The 16,510-nt window shown below is 32.2% G+C and overlaps 3 protein-coding genes across 4 annotated transcripts; 1 reads left to right on the top strand and 2 right to left on the bottom strand.

Annotated features, from left to right (window-relative positions):
* Positions 1 to 260: 260 nt before the first annotated feature.
* Positions 261 to 6,332, bottom strand: LOC106640086 (deubiquitinase DESI2). 2 transcript variants are annotated; one of them, XM_014353977.2, is made up of 7 exons: positions 6,031 to 6,332; positions 5,647 to 5,826; positions 5,194 to 5,303; positions 5,046 to 5,118; positions 4,878 to 4,971; positions 4,641 to 4,782; positions 261 to 4,565 (listed from the first exon to the last, which is right to left on the bottom strand). In XM_014353977.2, the coding sequence occupies exons 3-7, from the start codon at positions 5,230 to 5,232 to the stop codon at positions 4,380 to 4,382; spliced, it is 534 nt and encodes a 177-aa protein (XP_014209463.1). In that variant the 5' UTR covers positions 5,233 to 5,303; positions 5,647 to 5,826; positions 6,031 to 6,332; the 3' UTR covers positions 261 to 4,379. The 2 variants fall into 2 exon arrangements, with proteins under 2 accessions (XP_014209463.1, XP_089444934.1); XM_089588808.1 differs by having other exon boundaries at positions 5,194 to 5,382.
* Positions 6,333 to 7,471: 1,139 nt separating this feature from the next.
* Cby (beta catenin antagonist chibby) lies at positions 7,472 to 8,217 on the top strand. The gene is made up of 3 exons (XM_014353951.2): positions 7,472 to 7,744; positions 7,831 to 7,946; positions 8,071 to 8,217. Exons 1-3 carry the CDS (start codon positions 7,546 to 7,548, stop codon positions 8,161 to 8,163), a joined length of 408 nt encoding a protein of 135 aa, XP_014209437.1. The 5' UTR covers positions 7,472 to 7,545; the 3' UTR covers positions 8,164 to 8,217.
* Top3alpha (topoisomerase 3-alpha) lies at positions 7,921 to 13,063 on the bottom strand. The gene is made up of 12 exons (XM_014353950.2): positions 12,541 to 13,063; positions 12,108 to 12,454; positions 11,914 to 12,032; positions 11,625 to 11,832; positions 11,383 to 11,521; positions 11,010 to 11,301; positions 10,424 to 10,922; positions 9,990 to 10,335; positions 9,281 to 9,890; positions 8,860 to 9,154; positions 8,514 to 8,791; positions 7,921 to 8,420 (listed from the first exon to the last, which is right to left on the bottom strand). The coding sequence occupies exons 1-12, from the start codon at positions 12,742 to 12,744 to the stop codon at positions 8,383 to 8,385; spliced, it is 3,375 nt and encodes a 1,124-aa protein (XP_014209436.2). The 5' UTR covers positions 12,745 to 13,063; the 3' UTR covers positions 7,921 to 8,382.
* Positions 13,064 to 16,510: the final 3,447 nt, after the last annotated feature.

Below are 16,510 nucleotides of genomic sequence, written 5' to 3' on the forward strand. Positions count from 1 at the left end.
TCGAGGACGTCACCGTCGGGGTGTGGATACCTATATTATAAATCGATCTGCTCAACTGCCGTGCTGTGGTGCCGTATAGACTCTACGGTGTAGAGATATCTTGGTATAATCCGTACTTATTGTTACTTGCTGGAATCTTTGCTGCATCAAAAGGATGAAGTATTTCAAATTGGCTACTAAGTACAGCACGAAAAAAGAAAACAATATTTAATTAAACACTTTCTTTTTTAATTTTTCGTACAATGTCTGGCAAAATAAAATTTTAAAGCTCATTTATTTAAATATAACTGAATTACAAATATTAAAATTCTATCAAAATAAATTAATGGATTAGAAATAGCTTGTTTGTAACGCACCAAAATCATTTTATTGTATCGCTTAATTCTAATATGGTTTCAACACTCGGTAACAATAAAATTACTGCAAATTATATTTTGCAAATGGTTTCTATTTTTTTTACAAAATTATTTTTTCTAGATTATGTATATTATATAGGCAAAAACCAGTTATAAATAACGATAAGATAAGAATAGTAAGACTTTTGATAAACATTAAAAAACAGGTAAGATACTTTGTACAATTGAACCTTTTTTTGTATTCCCATCTATTTGAAAAAATACAAATCTTGTGAACGCTGTGTTGTTTAATTTAAGTATTTTTTCATTAAATTGCTAAAATTTAATACATCCGACAGGTCAAATAACGTTTACAATATTTTTGTTGTTGTTTTTTTTTGCATATTTCTACATAAACAGCAATAATTTTATAAACATAATTTCACTGCTTTAACGCAGCGACTTGTGTTATGAGGTGTTAGCATGTGTATGTACAGAAATTTTTTTTTGATGATTTACATGTTTAATTTATTTATATATGTATAACTGTTATGGTGTAAAAAATGTATTTAACCATTCATGAACTAAGATAAATACACGCAGTAATATATTACTTGAGTAAAATCTATTGCATAATTACTCGCCCTATACTGGCAGCAGTGGCAGCGATAAATATTATGCATATAAGCACAAGACATACTAAGCAGATGTGGTGGTATTTATAAAATCTAGTACAAAGTTTGAAACAATTTTTTAATAGAACTTGATTGAGCAACCAAAGTATTTAATTTATTACATTATACACCAAGTAAGTTAAATTACTTTGTTTTTTAATCAACGATTTGAGAAACATTCAATTTTTTTTGAAGAAATAATAATTAACACTAAAAAAGAGGAACTTGCGACAAAACGATCGCAAAATAATCACTGAACTTTTGAGCATTCATCACAAAAATTTTCGCAAAATAATTTTTGAAAACTATTTGCAATCACATTGCAGGTATAACCAACGCTTGTGTATTTTAAAAGTTTGTAATACCTACATATTTAGAGTTTTTTCATTAATAAATTACTTTGTGTAACCATTACAATTTTTACTAATAAGAAAAAACCGAATTTTCAATAATACAGACAGATTGTAAATATTATCACTGGTAAGAACACGTAAACTACATGCTAATTTTTCATTACTGCAATGTTTTTTATGCAGTTTATTTATTCGAATTGTTTTGGTTCGAAATTTTTTCACCACCTATTTAGCTCATACGTTCTTCAATAAGTATTTTTTGTACAATATAATTTTTTTTAATTTCGAATGGTTTCACGTATGTATAAAACATATATTTATGTATACACTACATGGTAATCGAATACTCACTCGTCTCTTATTTAATTGGCTATCGAAAAAGGAGTAACATCATGGACATATTCGATAAAGATAAATTTTACATAAATGAAACATGACATAACCGAGTATCAATTATGGTGTGATGGTGTAGTGTGTACATATGCATGGCATAAATTAAAAATAGACAGAAAACAAATCATAGCATTCTAACAACAGCGTATATCATAAGTTTAACGGAACAATAGTATGTTTAAATAGTTATTTATTAATTTACTTGACACATTAAAATATTGCAAAATTAGAAAAATTAATAAAACATCTACGAGTAGTTTAAAAAATGTAAGTTAAATTTTTTTTTTTTTTAATTGTTTTTTTACTGAATAAACATAGTATAATAATATAAAACTCAAGTTAAAATTTACCTCCTAAAATAATTATTAATTGTAAAAAAAAATTAAAAAAAAATTGTACAAAAAAACACATGAATTTATACATATTCATATTTTTCAATTAGATTTCTAGAATCAAACAAATTGTGCTTTTACTTCAGTCTCCTTTTCATTTGTTTGATTTTTTAGGCAATGTTTATTATTGTAATTTATATTTTTCAACTGTTTGCAAATTAAATAGCACTTTCCAACAAATAATTACAATTGCTTATGTAATACTACTTACATTACTGTCTAAATATAACAATATTAGAAGGAAGGCAATTATTTTTTTTAAAAGTTAACATGTCTTTCTCAGGCACGATTGTTACACGGAGTACCTCACGATTTCACTAAAGAAAAAACGCTACGAGTAAGTTTGCACAGGGACTTCTGACTCAATCGCCCAAGCAAACCAACAGATGAACTGAGAGTTTGGAAATAAGAAAAAAACTCGCTTTTGCAAATGAACCAGTTTCGGACTTTGCGTTTAAGTAATATAAAAAGTGCAAAATATAATACAAGAGCATCTTTTGTGCTAAAATAAATTGAAGGAATTTTTTTTTTTTTTCATTGCAATTGAGTAAGTAATTTTAATTTCACGAACGAGAATTAATTGTGCATCGAATTGAACACAAATCGTAATAAAAAAGTGACGTTCCACCATTCCAGACATTTCTTTGATGCATGTTATGTAATTGGTGAATCGGTAATATCGGTATACCGAGAATTTTCTCTAAAATATACGGTAAAACTCTAGAAAATTTTGGGAGATCGTTTGTTTAAGTGAAACATATTTTTCGATTCTAGATGCGAGGTGTTACAAAAATTTGTATAATACAGAAAACTATTTATAGTATCCATCATTCCGATCTTTTACCTCACCGATACCGTTTTTATTGTTATTATTAATTATTAAAAAATTAAAAGAAAAAAATTAATGATGGATTGAGATGAGCGATTAGTGCGCTTACTTCAGCTCTTAGATAAAAATTTTTTTTTCGTCCAAATTTAATAAATATAGATTTATTACAATCGCTAAGATAAAACATTGCCGATTTGTCTCGTTTTTCGTTTTTTAACTTTAATTTAATGTTAAGAATGCCCTTGTGACTTGCACCAAGCACCATCATTAAAGATTAAAAAAGAGAAAAAAATTTACAGGATGAAGTTAGTTGTGGTATTTATTTTCGTAATTAAATCAGTTTCATGCGTATGAGGGTAAGTTACAATTAAGTTATCAGACCCATCGTTGTATGTATGTACATGCATGTAGAAAAGTTTTTTGTTGTTTCGTGTATGTATTATGTATATGTTTAAATATGACTACGCGAAACACTTAATTAAAATAAATGTATAAATTGTAAATATAAAATTATACTTAATCACAGTGGGTTAGTGATAATGTAAAATGTCTTTAAAATATATATTAGCGTTTTAAAATAATTCACATGAAATAACACATACTAGTTTATTTCAAAACGCATATTTTATTTAATTATTTTAGACATCTCAGCTCATCAGTTAAAATCCTTGACTAACCGTGACTGCAGAAATTTTTTCCGAAATACATAAATTCTAACTGCAAAAGTTTTAATCAATTTCATGCAGTACTTTTCAAAGTATAATATTGATTTGGAAATTATAAAAGTAGTTTACTGAGTGCAACGATCGTGCCGCATTGGGATGTGATAAAATTACTAGTTCCTTAAAATATTTTAAAAAGCCTTCACCATTTTTACACTTTGAAAAAATGACAGTAAGTTAAATTTGATTGATTTCATAAAATTCATGAATTTACTATTGAATCTCAACCACCTACATTACTTCTATAAAATAGTTTTAAGTTTTGTAACACCAATAAAAATTATATTATTTACATCATAGAGGCTTGTATATTATTTCTAGTTAAATTTGGGAATGTATGTATGAAACATTGATTTTAAGATATAAATTTTAAGACAACAATTCTCAAGATTTTTCGAAAAAAAGTCAAAACACGATTTTACATTTTTTCCCACACGATTCTCAAAAATCCGCGTATAATTAGATGAACTTTACTGTCACTTTTTTATAACTCACTCATATCCCGCTCATATTCAAATACTCACTCATAACACAAACACTTACGCACGCTATATAATATAGTTCATTTGCACTGAAATTGAATATTTTCACTCATACCGAATTAATCGTTGTCGATATTGTTCATTGTTCATTGCTCGTGCTCTTACAGCAACGATAATGACAATGACGTTGCTGTATTGGTTACAAGGAGCTGTCCGATGGTGTGCTCTCGTTGTGGCTGCTGTTATGGCTCACGTGACTGATGGAGTGTTGAAGAGCGACTGGGGTAAGCCATTCCTTTGGCAAACAACGCTGCAAAAATGGTACACAGGAACTAAAGTAAGCCAGTCGGTTTACCCAACTAGGTATCTCTTGACCGCATAATATCTGTAAAAGAGAAAGTTTTTTGTTTTAACTTTTAATAATTGATGTTACCAAGTGTTGTACTGTAAGAATGTATACCTGTGTAAATCGGCTGCTGAAATGATTGCAATTTTTATTCATCAAGTGATAACGATCTCCTCTAAATTCTTTTCCTAATTCTTCAATTATTCTAGAAACATCCTCTTCGGTAAAATCTGTGTATCCAATGTGGACCGATTGCCTAAAATAATAATTAGCAAAATAATGAAAGAATCCTAATAATTTTTTAGTTTAAGTATATTTTACAAGAGTCACGTAATTACTACTACTACCAACCGAAATCGAAATTGTTCTCCTAAATCGTCAGCACTCCTCGGCGTTATCTCAAATATTCCTGTTATAGGAAGTAAATGACCACCATATGCATATTCTGGAAAAGAAGAAAAAAAACGAGTATTAGAAAACTTGGATTAAAAAAAAAAAAAATTGTATATATAATTTTACCTGTTCCATATATTTCAACACCAGAATGGTAAACACCTAAGCCCATTGGAGTTGTGTATTCATTGATCCAATACTAAAATAAAGTATAAGGCAAATAGTTTACATAATTGTAACAAAATGTTTAATTTGAAGAAATTTAAAATCTTACCATATCATAGACATTAAGCGTGATTGGCTCACGAGCCATTTTAGGTATCAATACTTCGCGTTCGTCAGAGAAACCAAGGCAGCTAGGAAATGACAAATTACAGCCAAGACCTGATGAGAACATCATAGAAATACTTGTACAGCAAAAAAGAAGTCACAATTCACTATCTACTGTTTCCAGATAGAGCACCTAATAAGCAGACACAAGTTTTCTAATTATCCTACAGTTATTTGGCTCTAACAAAATTAAAATCTAATTTAACAAATGTATATTAAAAAAGATCGACACGAAAACTTTAATGCACTACAAAATAAATATGTCAGCTATCGCAACGCACATTGCATAGACAGGAACAACTTAACTAGTGCAGAGGCAAGCAAATAAAGAAATCATATGATAATGCATGGCAGAGTAAATATATGATAATTTAAAAGTATTTTTAAAGACTCTTACCTGGAGAAGCATTTGAAAATTTTCACATAATCTTTATGGAGTTGCACGTTTGAAAAAGTAAGATAATCAATAGGTGCCACTATGAGAGCAACAATAGCAAGGGCAGTGTAAGTCTGAAGAAATGCATCAACTCTAAAGACTATGTTCCGTGTGCACGCAATGTACTTGACATCAGTGGATCTTTTGAGATGACAAACAAAAGAAAAAATGTCAGTTAGAGAACAATGCGTATCTTATATACAATAAATGCATTTTAGCAGGGGAGGAAAAGTTACGAAAAAAAAAAAAAAAAAAAAAAAAAACAGAAAAGAGGAACGGAGACGAGAAACTGAAGGAGAGAGACAAATCAAGGGAAAAAAGAAGTAAGTAAAAGCTATAAATAACCTAGAAACGTCACTTTCATATCCGAAGTCCTAATGGACCAGTGGCAGCTGCAGGTCAGATAATTTTACAGCGCACAGCACTATACACTATGCAGTTATTGCAGCTTACGATTCCTGCTTTATACACAAAATACTTGAAACATTGTTTTTGTCAAAAGCTATATACGCGCACATCTAAAGGCCTTTAAATGTAAACTGCGCGCATATGGAAAATATAAGACTGCAGTTGTCGATAAATAAATATACTAGCTGTTATCTAGTATTTGCTAGATATTGAAAATTTTCACTTATAGGTACATAATATAGAGAGAAGGCATATAAACACTTTCACTTCTTATTCTCTATAAGTAAAGGTAGCAGACGAGCACTTGGCAGCAGCAGCAGCCAGGCCAGGCCCCCTTTTTCGGAGTCACGGTCGTGACGAGTGCTATAGATATGTGTGCAGGTATACTATATCTATACCGCATATTCTTTCAATCGATAGAACGGTAAATGGTATAAAGGGATAACGCAAAAGTCTTATTTCATTTTATTATCACATGATTATTTTTTATTTTTTATTTTTATGCCTACAAATCGCATAATGTGGGAGGTCTTGTTGCTTTATTTATTTATTATTAATTTTTTTCTTTTACAGAATACTGCAGCAGCTGAAAATCATCATATATAAGACGGTGGTGATTACGACGCAAAATAGACACTCTCTCATCTGGCGCACCCATGCAAGAAATTATTTGATGATGAAGAGTTAAAAACATTTATTATTATTATTATTAATAACTTGCACTATTGCATCAAAATCAATTACTATATTGATGAATTAACAGTAAAGATATAATATACAGAGGATTTATTGGTAAGCAATTGATGAAGATCACTTTATCGAAAGACGTTTAACGGAATGTACGACTTCGGTAATTGCTGTTTCAAAGAAGAAAAATAGTAAAATTTTATAGCTATAACAACAGAAACCACACTTTGAACAAAATATTTTAAATTTTTTAGCTGTTATCAATTCTTAAATTTTAATTTAAAAAAGAGCGAAATTTTTTTCTAACACCCCCAGCACCCAATGCAATAAATTTATACATGTATATTTTAATATATAGCATTGAGATTTTGGGGATGAGGAGGAGGAGGAGTCAATAATAAAAGATTGTGCTTTGTTCGATGAATTGATGGATACTGTTGAATCAGCAAATCGCGTATTTATATGCACATATAAGGTATATGCAGGCAATAGTGACAAATACACGAGCCGATAAAATGGTGATGTAGAAAGTGCGCAGGTGTTTTTTTATATTTGCGCCCCACACGCGACGGCGGGGCGCGTTACCAAAGTTACCGTCATACCGATTCATCAATACAAAAAGTGCGACTTGAATTTCATAAATTATCACTTAAACAAATGTAAACGTTTTCAATTTACCGTAAAGGGTCTTTTTTAAACATCGTACCGATTTTTATTCGCTTTGTGGTAAATAGTACATTAAAAAAAAAATCTAATGTAGGCATAATGATTAAAATGCCAAATTGGTTGAATAAGACTTCGTTTTCACCAAAAAAGACCCCAACGAGAAAAGCTTCGGTATCGCTAGCGAGCAAAGACCTGAGCCAGAAGAGAATCGAAAAGGAACTTGGTCCCAACGTTGGAGAGATCAGGATTTGCCTTGGCGATCAGCAAGCTGTGTTTGACGGAGGTCTTTGGATACCCGGTAATAAATGTTCACACCATCGTAGTGTTGCCATTAACATCATTACTGTCAAAAGTGTTTATTGCTGTTAATTTTTATAAATGCAGAAACTGGAAAAGTTGGGGGAACGTTTAAGGAGAACGAGAAATTAAAAAAGGAAGTACAAAAGTTGCAGGAAGAAAATAACTTGCTAAAAGTGAAGTTTGAGCTTTTATTGGATATGGTAATTCACAAACGTGTCAAATTTTTTTTATAAAAATATATATGTACATTTCATATTGTATTTCACAAAATTTACAATTTAAAAATAAATAATTTTTTGTACAAATGCAACAACGAACTTGTAGATGACGCAAACTACCACAGAAGCTGATTCGCTAAAAGAAGAATACGATAATCTCAAAAGTAAGGGTCACCATGGTAGACGGCTTGCAGCATAAGGCAGTTACGCAGCAAGTTTCAATACTTGTTACACAGGTGTAAGCATTTTTTCATACTGGATTTAATTTCATTAATCCAAAATAAAGTTGAATACTTACAGTAACGTCAAAAAATATCACGTACTATCGTTACAAACTAATTAGTAAGTTCTATATAAAGTTTAACATGAAAAATGTACAATATTTATTAAATAAGTGTACTGTACAAGCTGTAAAGTATCAGTCCATAATGTTCGGGCATGTTCTTTTTGTGTGACCTGTAACAAACAACACATTTTGTGTATATTAGATTGTTGAGATCGAAACAATGATTACTGCAAATTGCTTAAGATGAAAAGTAGTTTTGATACCTTCGATCCCACAAACGCCGCATTTTCGTTTTGTTCCCCCAGCCGTGGGAGCCCGACTTTTTTTCGGTGCAGCACCTGTAGCACCACCACCACCTCTACCCCTCCCGCGACTCGGCCCCGATGGCCCTGGTGGATTCCAGTTATTACTGTTTCCACTATTACCGCTGTTTCCACTGACGGTATCTGCCCATTGGAAAAAGCCACATGAGCTATTAACACCACTTGGACAGCTGTAGAACTGCCTGCCTTTATTTAACCCGTCTTTCTGTACAGTTAACCTACAACAATCGATAAAATGGCATAAATTGTTCTACAGTATTTTGGCATTGATGACGATGTAACGTACTGTCTCGCAGGATTCCCGCATTTACACATGACTTGGTTGTCATCATTCCAGTCACTTGTGTTGTCATTCCATTGACCAGCGTTATTATTGCTAAAGTTTTGCCTGTTATTTTGAAAATTCTGGTTCCAGTTATTTGAGTTTGATCCTTGACGACCGGATGTGCTTGCAGAATTGGAAAAACCACGATTATTGGGTCCAGACTCACTAGTCGATGCCTGTCCTGTAGAGTTTGGACACCATAAAAAGAAATCACAACTCTCTCCTTGGGGTTTTGCACACTTGTAGAATATTCTTCCTGTTTTTGGTGAAAAAAAAAAAAAAAAAAAAAAAAAAATTTAATTTTGCTATTATTATTTTTTTTATATAAATAATACTATGACGGATAAAAACATCCATCATAGATGTCAATGATTTTAATTACCTTGATTGGGGCCTTCCTTTCTAACTGTCAGTTGTTTAGCTACTTGATGACAATTACACATGATTTCGTCGGATTCTGGTTCACAGGTTCCATTAAAATTAGTGTTGAAATTCTTATTACTGCCGCCTGCAGAACCCGATGCATTCCAGGTATTAGTGTTCTGATTATTCCACGTGTTAGTCCAGCCATTAGAATTATTCGGTCTACTATTGCCCGAGGAGTTACCACCTGATCTGGGCAAGCTTGAAAAATCGTTAATCCAATTTTGCTGTCGAGGTGTCGACGTCGGCGTTGGATTATTGTTATGACTGTTGTTATTGTTATAATTCGTTGAACGATTGCTACTGTTGCTACGACTGCTTGGATGGCTCGGCATGTTGTTCGAGCTAGCGCTTGTGGGCCGAGAGTTGCTGGCAGAACGAGTCGCGTTGCTCTCGTAACCGGAGTCAGGCAAGTCCCGTGCACGGCGGACCGTTTGCGGCCGAATGCCCAACAGATTATTGAACATCTCGTCGCAACCACCCACGCAGGAGGTATACGACGTTCCAAACACTGGAAAGGCGTTGCGCGTCAACTTTAGCTTGATTTTCTTCAATATGTTGTCTGGGCACTAATGCAATTTTATCCATAAAGTGGCAGTATGGAAAACAATGTGAAAAAAGTGTCGCCAACTCAAACTGGCCAAGATAAATAAACTTAGATCACTTACCTGGGTGCAGGTTTCGTCCAAGATTTCAATGTCTTCAACGGCATCAGGAAACCAAATAACATTTTTGCAAGTGGGGAAGGCCACGCATCCAATGTACTTGCCGTTGTCCTGTCTTTTTGACTTGATAACCATGTTCGAGTCACATTTAGGACACTTGAGGATCGGCAGGGCTTCGACGGGATCGAGAATTACCGCTTGCTCGAAATGTTGGGGTTGCTCGTCTAAATATCCTGCAAGCGCTTCGTCGATCATGTTGGCTTTGACCAATGCCTCTCGAAACACTTCTCGATATTTATCGATCGTCTGTCGTCGCACTTCGTCAGGTTGCTTGTGCCCTTCACAGATCCTATAATGGAATCAAAGTTACAAAACGCAAAACAGTTAATTTTATCTAGTAAAAAACTATCATAGCTTGGAGTAATCCAAATACTAACAGTTTGAGGTCGTTCTCGAGTTCGGCTCGGAGGTGGGGTTTGGACATTTGGAAGCCCATTCGGTCGTAACCCATGACAAGGCCGATACCGAGCTTACCCGGTATAAGATACTTTGTATCCTTGAGACCGACGTAATGTCGCGACTTGATGGTTTCGATGTGCTCAGCGTGGGTCGCATCTGTGCCAATGCCATGTTTGTCCATTAGAGCTATTAGATCGGCTTCAGTGAGTAGTTGAGGTGGCGACGTTGTCTCTTCGAGCATGTCAATAGAGGTCGGCATGAAGGTCTGGCCACGTTCATAGATGTGTATTTCCTTGGAACTCCACTTTTCGTAAATATAAACCTCGAGATAGTTTTTCGCGATTATTTGCAGGCCGTTTGTCAGAAACTTCTCACCGGCAATGTCGATTTCAACGATCGTCTCGTAACCCTCGGCGTTCTTCGATAGACATGCCAAAAAGTGGCGCACTACAAATTCGTAGACTCGTGCTTCGTCACCTGAAAATAAGTATTAACTTTTAATTAATTAAACAGTAATAAGCCACTATTACTATTATTGGAATAAAGTAGCAGTGAACGTAGTACCTTGTAACGAATCGGTATACTTGGTTGGGTGAATGGGTGGATGAGCCTGATCGCTTTTTTTTCCCTGCCTTGGAGTTATTCCTTCTTGGAGTAATCGTTGAGCAAACCCACCCCAAGCGACAGTCTCAGGTGTCTGAAGAGTAACTAGTGATACCAAGTTCATTTCTTTAGGAAATATGTTGGTTTCCGTTCGCGGATAGCTGATGAACCCCTGTGTGTATAATCTCTCCGCAATTTGCATCGTTGCCTTTGCGGTAAGTTTAAGTTTTCGGGAACCCTGTTTTTCCAATTCCTGAAAGCCAAATTGAAAAATTTCTCAATGTATGTTATTGGGGTTATTTTTTGGAATAGAATCATTTTTTTTCCTACTTACAATTGTATCAAGAGGCAATGGTCTCCACTTGCTTTTTGGCTTGCTAGTGACTTTTTCCACCGTGGCTTGTGGATTTTCTTGGCAAATGTCTAAAAAAATCTCGCACGGTAGCTTTTCAAATAACCTGTTACGAGCCCACCTGTATTAAAAAAAAAAAAAAAATGCAATTGCGATAATTTGCAACCATTACTTTACAATATATTTGCGTGTATTTTATGTAAAAAGTCATCATTAAATGGTACCTGAATTCAACCTCGAGATCATTTTGAGTGTGAGTCACTTTTATTTTCCAATAAGGTTCTGGTTCAAATCTTTGAATGGCCAGAAATCTTTCAACAACAAATCCTAATGTAGGAAACTGACATGGGCCATAACTGATAAGCATATCAGATAAATTTCTAGGAAATGTTTTTTGCAATCTTAGCGTTTGAAATCTTGTAAAAGCAGCGCCTAAATTTAGTTTCGTAAATCAAATCATTGAGTCTTAAAATCAAGTAAGATAGGATTAGCAGATAGCATATTTTAAATTACCTATCCTCAAATCTAGTTCACTTCTAACATCAACAGCATCACTCAAGTTTTTATTTGGTTCTTCTAAATTTTGAAGGGCTCTTTCGATGGAAATCTGAGTGATTTCAGAAAATTTTGCTCTATAAATTAGTAAAGTATTATAAATTTCCGAGACTTGTTAAAAAAGTAAATTCAGAATCAAACGTGATGTTTACCTGTATACTCTAATGTTTGGTTTGACAGCTTGGCATACTTGGATTATTTCAAATCCTATGTTTTCACCTTCTCTATCACAATCGGTCCATACTATCAAAGCTTGACAAGATTTGATCTCCTTTTCTAAAGTCTTTTTAATTTTTTCATAGGACTCTTCTTTGCACATTTTCATAACTGGTGCATCAAAGAGACTAAGCGGTGGACAGCCATACCATTTTCTGTAGTTGCCACCAAACTCATAAGTGAGCAAGTGCCCAGAAACAGAAGTCATGATCATCTGACAGTTTTGATTCCAGACACAAGCATTAAATTCGTAAATCTTGTTGAATTTCGATAAACCCTCTCTCTATAAGTCAAAGACAAAATAATTAATTTTATGCATTGAAATAAAAAACAAAAAGTACAAAATGTCACATGGTTCTTTAAACATACTCTTCGGGAAGTACCCCTTGACAAGTGTGCTGCAATATTTTTAGCGGCATCATTTTTCTCAGCCACATTTAAAACTTTCATTGTATCACTTGGTTTAGTAGAGAAATTTATTACCACATTTAAATATTGACGTATCACGCTAGAAAAAAATTGATTTTTCTTTAGGCATATTGATTGATTGATCTTGACTGACAAAGCCAGCATAACTATCGACAAAATATCATCTGCAGTGGACACATCCGTGTATATTTAGTTTGCACGAAGCAAAATTCAAAACTTTTAATAATAATAGTAATTTATGCATAAATGTTGTTTGTAGCGATTTTTTTTTACACTTAACCGAAACAGGTTATGTCATGTTGGAACAAATCAAATAGATATACACTAGTAAACACATTACACGCATGTTAAGGATGTACTTGAACACCTGAATGATTTAAAAGATGTCAACGCTCAATTGATTGAAAATTATACAATAATACATTAATTAATCAACTATGGTAAGTACTGTATGCGCTCGTGAATTATGTACGAAAATCCAGCGCGAAAATTACCACAGGTGTGTTCGTCTCTTTTCCTCCAAATTCAAATGCACGAACACGCGCGTTCTGCTCCGAGTTTGTTTACTTAGTACCTAATATACTTAAGTACGACTGTTACGCAAAGTAAAAGTCCGAGAACGAGGCAGGCAGTCAGATCAAAGGGCAGATACTTAGAGAAATTTCAGGAAAGTGCTTATAAGTAAGTACCTATGTCACCATAGGTAATTATTTGAAAACCACATTTTTTTGGTCTTACATATATACGTTTTATATTTCGTGCAATTACATTTTAGTTTAAATTATTAGTAAAAAAAGATGCTAATTTGTTGTTTTTCTTTTTTTCAAAAAACAACACGAATATCTATTTTTGTAATTCAAACTTTTCATCGAAACAATCCTGAAATCGTACAATGTTTAAAGCTACAATAATATTTAAAGAATAAAAAGGGTCCCGTTGAACCAATAATCCAAGTGACCTAAAATGCTCTGACCAAAAATCTTTGGCTCATGAGTGAAAAATCGGATCGCTCAAATTTGCTCGAAGATAGGTCTTAAAAAAACCAGTTATATTGGTTTATTTATTTTGCAGTTCTTGTCTTCTATTCTGCTACATCACTCGATCGGTGTTTTTGCGACGGACTTTTTTTGTTTTAACTCAATAAGTTTTTTTATTTTCGTGGCTCTTGTACCTGTTTTTTTTTTTTTTTTTTTTTTTCACAGTCCTTTCCTTATATTAGGTTGCTGTAATTTCAAGTTATAAATAACAATAACAGCCATATCATATAAAATTATGTTGTCTGTAGGTAAAGAAATGTTTAAAACTCATTATGAATACATGTCGTATTGCCGTGTAAACAAAGACAAGGAAATAAAATAAATTTATGGACAAAAATAAATTTAAAAAAATTTTTTAATAAAGAGACATGAGTTTTAGGTTCTGTATTTATTTTTATTTATCTCACTTGGAAAACTTCCACCTTTTTCATCATAATTATTTTTAAAAAACAAATGAAATTCGACCACTTAAAATTAATTATACAATTATGACTATATAACAAACGCACTATTCAAATCATGAATGAAGAAACTTCACCGAATCATACATACAAACTTTTTCAACCAATTTAATATTGTAATTGCAGACTTGCAGTATTCCGGATACTTTACTCTCACACGGTAGTGTCATTAATGATCAAATAAAAATTTTTCTTAGCTCTCCGTTAGGATTTGACACGTAGGTAATCTTGAAATTTCAAACATTAAAAATATAAAATGACCACATGATTTTTTTTCTGTTTTTCTTTCCTTCTGTATCTTTTTTTTCATGTTTTAACACCAGAATTTTACGATCAACGATTTTGATAGATAAAGAATGACATATTTGTACTAAGGTACTCCTATCACACCAAAAAATATTGAAGTATTGTTAAAACATTCCCAGAACATTGAATCACTTCACACTTAAAAGTTAATGAACACGTATATGTTACAACTAAGACAATTATAACAGCACAGTATGTTTAATCACTTATTGACACTTTTTCAGCTCACTTAACAAAAGAAAACACAAACATTAGGAAAAATAAATTAATATGAACAAAAGTAATAATTTTATTACTCAAAATAATATCGTAAACTCGCTTCTATGCACCATAATAACAATAATTTTATTTTTCAACAATTATGTGTCATGGTGCGTATTGCATACATCCTATAAATTTTTTTCGCTCGCGGCTTCGCCACATTTTAATGAAGGTCTATAAATATAAGCTTACAACAGCTTCTACGTGATATAAAAGATTGCGCGAGAAAAATATTTTTTTCGCTGCAGTCTTGTGTTTGAATTTTAAGCGCTTATTTTTAAAATCAATCATTAATTACGGGCCTAAAGCAAAAAAATTTTTTAAATGTATAGGTATCACAAGCTAAATAAAAATTAAATTTATTACTCCAGTCTTTTTTATAATATACAAAATATATAGTTACATTTGTAAAGCCTTCCAAACTTTACATAGAATTTAATTGAATAATTAAAACTTTATGATATTAAGACAAAAATTTTTCAGTAGTCGGTAAATATTAATTTTTTGAAATATTTAACAAATCAGCCAAACTAATTGATAAATTTTACACATTACTCGTACTCAAGCGAATTGATTCCTATTTTCTCTTGAAATTATCTTGATTATACACTTTCAATTATTTTCTAGACACGCACCTGTTAGATTAGGTTGTTTTTCAATTGACATTTGTATATTTATGCACATTATGCAATTTTATATGTTTTTTTTCTTTCTTTTATCTTTCTTATTATTCAAAAGTTCGTTAAAAAAGCCGAAAAAATTATTCGCGTGTATAATATATGTACGATTGTATAAACCAGCGCTTTTTATTTAGTTTGTTTATATATTCATGTTTATAACTATGTATATATTTTTTTCAGCTGTACACACAAGACAATTTATACACATTTTCGCCGTTCATTTAAATGTTTATTTATTTATTTTTTTTTTTTTGCAAAGCGTGTTTGGACATATACAACGTTTAAAGTTCTCAAAAGCTTCATAGTTTTTCATGTTTTCTAATTTTAATTTAACTGCGTTTTACACAGAGTGTACAGTCACTTATCAAAATTCGAAGAGGACAGCTTTATAGGCACTTTTAGGACAAAAAACTAGATGAAAATTTTTAAATTTGCATAAAAAAATTTAATTGTATTTTTCAATTTTCGTGATAAACGTTGCTCATACAAATAGATAAACGTTGGAATTTTTAAAATATTTTTTTAGTTGATTTAATTCAAACTTAAAATAAAAGTGCCATTCAACGGCTGGAACAAGTAATAACGGATGAAGAAGAGTGTCAAGTGGCTTAGCGTATTTCTATTTGCGTATGAAATCTATATACAAGAATCGACGGAATTTGCTTCGCTGACTGCTTTACTTTAAATATATATGTATGCATATATTTATTTCCTAACGAATTATGCTTTATTCACAATCATTTCAAGTGATTCTTTTGGTTACAAATGATAGTAGGTAATTTTTTTATTGCTATGTATTTAATTATCCTATATATTACCTACTCGCATGACTTTGTTATGTAGTACTTAATGGATGAAACACTCATTCAATTTCCCTGAAAATTTTCTCATCTCTTTTCAAACACGTCCATACAACAATATGCTGGCTATAGTTTATGACTTTTACGTAAATATGGAAATGATGTTATGTACTACAAGAATTGTCGATTAGTTGATTGATTGATTGACTCGTCACGAAAATACAATAAATAAAAAGAAAAAAATCCTGATAACAAGATATTTTCAATTTTTTCCATGAAAAATCACACATGTCCTCACAAGCAAATCGGCATTGTAAAAGTGTTGGCCCTCGGTGCACATCCAACGAGGATAGTCAAAAAACTTT

This window comes from Copidosoma floridanum, unplaced genomic scaffold, assembly GCF_036245765.1.
Source record: "Copidosoma floridanum isolate Cflo_tuat_1 unplaced genomic scaffold, Cflo_Japanese_pri ptg000007l, whole genome shotgun sequence".
NCBI lineage: Eukaryota > Metazoa > Arthropoda > Insecta > Hymenoptera > Encyrtidae > Copidosoma > Copidosoma floridanum.

Excerpts from the sequence above, each read along its gene's own strand:
- LOC106640086 (XM_089588808.1), bottom strand. The coding sequence starts at position 5,319 with ATGATGTTCTCATCAGGTCTTGGCTGTAATTTGTCATTTCCTAGCTGC. Across the intron at positions 4,972-5,045 it reads TGTTGAAATATATGGAACAG|AATATGCATATGGTGGTCAT; the intron begins GTAAAATTATAT and ends CTTCTTTTCCAG. Across the intron at positions 4,566-4,640 it reads TCAGCAGCCGATTTACACAG|ATATTATGCGGTCAAGAGAT; the intron begins GTATACATTCTT and ends TCTCTTTTACAG.
- Top3alpha (XM_014353950.2), bottom strand. The coding sequence starts at position 12,744 with ATGCTGGCTTTGTCAGTCAAGATCAATCAATCAATATGCCTAAAGAAA. Across the intron at positions 12,455-12,540 it reads CAAGGGGTACTTCCCGAAGA|AGAGAGGGTTTATCGAAATT; the intron begins GTATGTTTAAAG and ends TTTGACTTATAG. Across the intron at positions 11,302-11,382 it reads CATTGCCTCTTGATACAATT|GAATTGGAAAAACAGGGTTC; the intron begins GTAAGTAGGAAA and ends TTTGGCTTTCAG.
- Cby (XM_014353951.2), top strand. The coding sequence starts at position 7,546 with ATGATTAAAATGCCAAATTGGTTGAATAAGACTTCGTTTTCACCAAAA. Across the intron at positions 7,745-7,830 it reads CGGAGGTCTTTGGATACCCG|AAACTGGAAAAGTTGGGGGA; the intron begins GTAATAAATGTT and ends TTATAAATGCAG. Across the intron at positions 7,947-8,070 it reads TTGAGCTTTTATTGGATATG|ATGACGCAAACTACCACAGA; the intron begins GTAATTCACAAA and ends ACGAACTTGTAG.